Below are 6,652 nucleotides of genomic sequence, written 5' to 3'. Positions count from 1 at the left end.
CATGGGAATTGGCTCTGACTGACCACTGGGCGGGCAGCCCCTCTCCCGGGGTAGCCCCGCAGGTAGTGTGCTAATGTGGACAGCACGTGTGTGTAGTGGGACAGTGGCATTTGTCCTGGGTGTTTTGCTCAGTGCAAAAGAAGAAGGCCTGTCGAAGGCTGATACAGAGGGCCTCCCGCCCCAACGCCATGCCAGGTCACCTGGAAGCCCAGGGATCCCTCACCCCCCTCACACACACATAGATGCACACATATATATACACGCACATACACATACACACATACATACACGTGCACACACATAGACACACATATGCATATATGCACATGCACACATGCACACACACACACCATTACTGTGCCTGTGAGCTGATCCACAGCTGGGCAGGTGGAGAGCTGAGCAGTTCTGCCTTGGTGTCTCCTGGCAGCCCAGTGGCTTCCTCTTCCCCCTTGCCAGTGAGGAGGTCCAGGTCTGGGGCTAAGTTGCCTTTTCCCTGGCTTGTGCCTGTGTTGTTCCAAGCTTCATCTTCGGGGTGACCGCCGCGCGTCTGGGAGGGTGAGGGGACAGCAGGGAGAACAGGCCCTAGCTGACCTGCAGCCTCACGGGCCTGGGGTGGAAGGTGGCAGGGGGCTGCAGGCACGCCTCGCAGAGCAGCCTGACCGGGGCCCTGCCGCCTCCCCGGGGCTCGCACTCCCGGGCCTCCTGGTTCTCTGGCTGGTCCGGATGCTGCGGCTGTGTGAAGATCACGGACACCCTGTGTCTCGGGAGGTCGTGTGGGGCTGCCCCGGGGCTTGGCCCGGACTCGGGGTGGGAGCAGCTTTCCGGAGCACTCTCTGCTCCTGAGCTCCCAGCCGGAGAGTGGGCCGGGGATGACCACAGCCCTTCACTGACATGCTGCGGGAAGCAGCAGAGGGCGAGGCTGTAGACAGTGGCTGGGCGCAAGACCCAGCCTTGTGGAGGGGCTCTCGGGAAGCAAGACCTGGAGCTGGGTGGAGAGCCTGGGCACTGCCAGATGTGCCGCGCATGTGCATTTGGACTGAGGCATCTTAGACTGCCAGCACACAGACCTGTGCTGGCCCTGCTCCATGGGAGTTGGTTTTATGCCCTGTAGTCCTCCCGCAGCCCTGGCTGAGGAGCACTGCAGAGCCACACCAGCACCACCCTCCCCGTGCTCCTCACTCACCTCCCGAGGGCTGCACGGGGCAGGACGCAGCTCCAGCAGGGGTGGGGCAGCCTCCAGTCACCACATGGATTCACCAAAGGGAGGCAGGGGTCTGGTCCCCAGCGGACCCCGAGCTGCCCGCTGACCTCGAGCTCTACTCCTGAGGTCACATGGTTGTCCTCTGCAGTGGAGGGACACACGCAGAGCAGCAGCCTCAGTAAACATTCTGATAGAGCTGCTCTACAGCTGACAGAGCAAGGAGACCAGGGCTAAAGGGCTGGGAAGTGAGAAACTCCCTCAGTCGCCCAGGCGTTGTGCAAGGTAGACAGACAGCCAGGCTGTGGATCTGCTGGTCCCGGTAGGCCACAGCACTCACTCGCTGGCCTTCAGGAAGAACCCAGAGCTCCCTAGTGTGAGGTTTTCCTGCCAGAGAAAAAGACAGGTAGGAATCAAAGACACTGTAGAAAACACCCGTGCCACACTAACCGCCAGAGATAGCACACATCACTATTTGCTTTAGATCTGTCTTCTGTAGAATAAGAAAGCTTTAAAATAGCTGGGCACTGGTGAGTCACGCCCATAATCCTAGCTACTCCAGAGGCTGAGATCCGAGGATCAAGGCTTGAAGCCAGCCTGAGTCCCAGAGACTCATCTCCAATTAACCACTAGAAACAGGAAGTAGCATTGTGACCCCCAAATGGTAGAGTGCTAGCCGTGAACAAAACCTCAGGGACAGTGCCTAGGCCCTGAGTTCAAGCCCCATGACTGCCAAAAAAGGAAGGAAGGAATTGGTTTGCATAAAAGAAAGTTTACAACTGGGCGCGGTGGCTCATGCCTGTAATCCTAGCTACTCAAGAGGCTGGGATCTGAGAATTGAGGTTCAGGACAGCCTGACCGGTAAAGTCCATGACATGCTTATCTCTCTCTTTTTTTTTTGCCAGTCCTGGCCTTGGGCTCAGGGCCTGAGCACTGTCCTTGGACTTTCTCAAGGCTAGAGCTCTGCCACTTGAGCCTCAGCACCACTTCCGGCTTTTTCTATATCTGTGGTACCGAGGAATTGAACCCGGGTCTTCGTGCATGCTAGGCAAGCACTTTAACCACTAGGCCAAACTCCCAGCCCCGAGATGCTTATCTCTTATTAACCACTAGAAAGCTGGAAGTGGAGCCAACACCCAGGTCCTTAAAGTTCAAGCCCCCAAACCAGAAGTCCTTGTTTATAAGATGAGCAAGACCACCTGAGGCTGCCAAGCCTCTCCTGCCCTGAGCCTTCTCTTCCTCCTCTTCCTGCCCTGAGCCTCCTCTTCCTGCCCCTGTTTTTTTGTTTTTTGGGTTTTTTTGGTGCATCATGGGTCTTGAACTCAGCCTGGGCGCTGCCCCTGAGCTCTTCAACTCAAGGCTACTGCCCTATCCTTGAGCCAAGCTCCACTTTCCCTTTTCTAGAGGTTAACTGGAGATAAGAGTCTCAGGTCCTGGGCCGGGAGTGTGGCCTAGTGGTAGAGTGCTTGCCTAGCATGCACGAAGACCCAGGTTCAATTCCTTGGTACTACATACTTAGAAAAAGCCGGAAGTGGTGCTGAGGCTCAAGTGGTAGAGCTCTAGCCTTGAGAGAAATCCAAGGACAGTGCTCAGGCCCTGAGCTCAAGCCCAGGACTGGCAAAAAAAAAAAAAAAAAAAAAAGAGTCTCAGGTCCTTTGGTGCCTGGGCTGGCTTTGAGCCTTGATCTCAGCCTCCTGAGTAGCTAGGATGACAGGCGTGAGCTGGCAGCGCCCGGCCTGCTCCTGTTCTCCTGTTTCTGTTGTCCTTAACTTGAGCTCTGGCCATCAGCTGGTTTCCCCATTGCTACCAGTTCCCCTCAAAGCATTTCTCTCCCTCTCTGTGTAGCCCCTCCCAGCTAACAATTCTCAAGGCAGGTAGCAGTGACCCAGTGCCCCTGGAAGTCACACAAGGTGGACTAAGAAGAATTATTGGATATGCACCCCCAGCTCCTCAGCCATGGCCTCTGACTTCCTTCATGGGCCGTGGAATCCTGGAAGGCAGACCTGGCTAGAGAGCAGTTGAGGTTCCTGAAGGAGCACCCATCATTGGGGAGCCTTTGCCATGTGCAAGCTCTTCCTGGAGGGTACAGGGGCAGGGCGTGGAAGTCACGGTCTCGGGAGGGTCCTGCCACAGCGCTCTGAGATGGCTGTCCCTGTGGCTCCCACAGGGTGACCCGCTGGGTCTTGGTTTGCACATGGACACCTCCTGCTCCCCTCTGAGAAGGGGAACAGAGGGTCCAGGGTTTGGCTGAGTTCTGTGGGTGGGGTCAGTGGGCCCCTCAAGGGAGAGTGGGGGCCCTGAGAAGAAGGGTGTTGCCTCTCGGCATCAAGGGCCACTGTGAAGCTGGCTGGCGCGCCCTCACGCGCCCTCTGGCGGAATGCACGGGGCCTAGAGAGCAGGGAGGGCCCAGTGGGCCTCGTGTGGCACCTCAGGTGGATGTGCTTATCTCCTCACAGGACCGACCAGCTGGGCATGTTCACACACAAGGAGTTTGGGCAGCTGGCCCCTGTGCTGGATGGCTTCAGCCTGATGACCTATGACTACTCAACGTCGCAGCAGTGAGTGTCGCAGCAGGCCCCGCGGGCTCTGTGTCTCAGCACAGACAAGCGGTCACCTTCTCTGGGCCTGCAATGTTGCCTGGGAGAAACGGGCGGTGCTGTCCCTGCCCTGTGCTCGGGAGAGGTGGTCCTAGTGAGGAGAGGGGCTACCTGGACCAGGAATCCACCCGCGGGCACCTACCCCTGGGCCTCAGATGCCGCCTGCCCCCTTGGAGGGGGAGGGGTTGCACACGCCCCAGCCCCTGTGGAGTGGCCCAGGCACTTGTGCTAACAGCACTCTTTAGAGCGGTTGTTTGGGGTTCTTTCAGTCTTAGCAGCAGAGAGGAGCAGGCCCGAGTGGATCGCTTAGAGGACTAGAGTTAGTCACTCACAGGGCTTCTTCCTTCCGCTGAGATACCCCTGCCGCTGCCCCTGCAGGCCTGGTCCTAACGCACCACTCTCCTGGGTTCGAGCCTGCGTCCAAGTCCTGGACCCCAAGTCTGAATGGCGGAGCAAGATCCTTCTGGGACTGAACTTCTACGGCATGGACTACGCAGCTTCCAAGGGTGCCCGGGAGCCCGTCATTGGGGCCAGGTGAGCGGGGGCCTTGGAGTCAAGTTCACAGTGTCTCCAGTAATGAGTCCCCAGGGGCGGGAAAGAGGTGACGGTGGAGAGAGTCCCCCTAGATTCATAGACTGTGGAGTCAGAGGTAGGGGCTGAGCGGAGACCCGTCCTGCATCAGGAGCCACCCTCCTTCAGGCCCCCTCCGCGGGTCTACTCTGCCCACACAGTACCAGTGGGATCGATAAGGACGGTGGCCCAGGTGCTGACTCTAAGCCTGGAAGCTGGGCGCCAGGCCTGGGCTCAGGTTTCTCGGGTCAGCACATGAGGCCAGCTAGAAACGGCTCCTCTGCTGCCGCCGTTGTTTTTCTCTCTGGGGTCTTCAACCTTTCTGGTCGTGTGGCTGTGCTGGTCTGACCCCTTGGTTGTACTTTGTTCCTGGAGGTGCTCAGTTAGAAGCCTACAACCCAGTTTTAGTCAGTGCTTGAAAATGTCCCCTCCCCTCCTCCCTGCACCCTCCCTCTTCCCATGTCACCTCCCCTGGGCCAGCGTCCATGCACACTGCTGTGCTCGAGCTGTTCGCTGCTTCTTGTCTTGGTCTTCTAGGTCTCTGCACTCACGTTTGTTAGCAAATGGGAAGGATTTTTGTGTTTCTCTCTTTTTTTTTTTTTTTTTTTGCCAGTCCTGGGCTTGAGCTCAGGGCCTGAGCACTGTCCTTGGACTTTCTCAAGGCTGGAGCTCTACCACTTGAGCCTCAGCACCACTTCTGGCTTTTTTCTATATATGTGGTACCGAGGAATCGAACCCGGGTCTTCATGCATGCTAGCAAGCACTTTAACCAGTAGGCCAAACTCCCGGTCCATGTGTTTCTCTTTTTCACCTTTCTCTACCCCCTGAGCCCAGGCACAGCTCTTGTCTGGCTCCTGCACTTCTAGCCCCTGGCGCTAGGTTTTCTGTGTCATTGAATCTGGACCCGCAAACTGAGTGGGTAGGGTACAGGCTAGGAAAGGCCTAGGAAGAGGGCATGACTGTCACAGGAGAAGGAACGGGATGAATCCCTGCTGCCTGCCACCTGCTGTTTTCCAGCCAAGCGCTGAGGAGTCAGCCTGTGGCAGTACTGGGTGCCTGGGTGCTGGAGGCACCAGCCAGACGTGAAGATGGGCGAGGCTCTCCCTGCGCCACCTGCTCCCCGGGACGTCCTGGGTGGACACAGGTTCAGAGGGGCAGCTGGGGCGAGATCTGTGTCCCCGCAGCATACACGGGCACTCAGCACCCACCCCGCCTGCCACCCTCCCCTGCCTTCCATGGCTGGGGCAACCTCTCCCACACACCCTCTCTGGAGTGAGGACTCCTCCAGGGATTGTGAGCGGCATCCCCTCTGCCCTCCCACTGTGTCAGGAGTGCTGGATGGAACCCCTCCCAGGGATTGCCCTAGGCCCTGCCAGCTGTGGACACGTCCAGGAGCAGGGGGGGGAGGGGCAGGGGGCGCTCTCTAGCTTCCAGACCAACTTTCCTAGCCCAGGACATCGCGCAGAACAGGTGCCTCATGGTGGGTGGGTATGGGTTCTGTAGCCAAGCCACCACACAGGGGACATCTCCGCCACCACACAGGGGACAGCTCCGCCACCACACAGGGAACCTCTCTGCCTCCACACACGGGGACCTCTCTGCCTCCACACAGGGGACATCATCTCTGCCTCCACACAGGGGACATCATCTCCACTACCACACAGGGAACATCATCTCCTTGAACTGAAGTCCGCAGTGTCCAGGGCAGAGGGCCTTAAGGGCTGGCTACTGATGCCTCTCCTTGGCCTGCACATAGGCAGATGTCTTTTCCCTCTGTAGGTGGCTATTCCTTTGTTGTTGTTGTTTTCCAGTCCTGGGCCTTGAACTCAGGCCTGGGCACTGTCCTTGAGCTTTCTTAAAGCCAGCACTCTACCACCTGAGCCACAGCAGCACTTCTGTGTTTTTTCTGTGTAAGTGGTGCTGAGGAATGGAACCCTCGCCTTCATGCGTGCTAGGCAAGCACTCTACCGCTGGGCCGCACTCCTGGGCCTGGTGGTGATTCTTTGTTTCTCTTTGTGCACCTTTCTTTCTTTCTTTCTTTCTTTCTTTCTTTCTTTCTTTCTTTCTTTCTTTCTTCTTCTTCTTTCTTTCTTTTCTCTCTCTCTCTCTCCCTGTCCCTCTATCCCTCTCCCTCCCTCCCTCCCTCCCTCCCTCCCTCCTTCCTTCCCCCTTTCTCCCCCACCCAACCCAGAGGCTTGCGTATGCACATAAATACTTGCCTTTCCTCACCTCTATCACCTCTTCTTGTGAAAACACAGCCCTATTGGGTCAGGTTCTATTCTAACAG

General features: G+C 57.5%; 1 protein-coding gene across 1 annotated transcript in view; it reads left to right on the top strand.

Annotated features, from left to right (window-relative positions):
- Positions 1–6,652, top strand: part of Chid1 (chitinase domain containing 1) — a 56,219-nt gene that overhangs the window by 42,960 nt on the left and 6,607 nt on the right. The window contains exons 9-10 of the mRNA XM_090347120.1: positions 3,655–3,756; positions 4,174–4,329. Coding sequence (XP_090203246.1) covers positions 3,655–3,756; positions 4,174–4,329 — 258 coding nt within the window. The remainder of the gene's footprint in view (positions 1–3,654; positions 3,757–4,173; positions 4,330–6,652) is intronic.

Source organism: Megascapheus bottae, chromosome 16 (assembly GCF_031878675.1).
Source record: "Megascapheus bottae isolate mThoBot1 chromosome 16, mThoBot2.hap1, whole genome shotgun sequence".
In the NCBI taxonomy this organism is placed as follows: Eukaryota; Metazoa; Chordata; class Mammalia; order Rodentia; family Geomyidae; genus Megascapheus; species Megascapheus bottae.
This window is presented reverse-complemented; position numbering and strand designations above follow the sequence as displayed.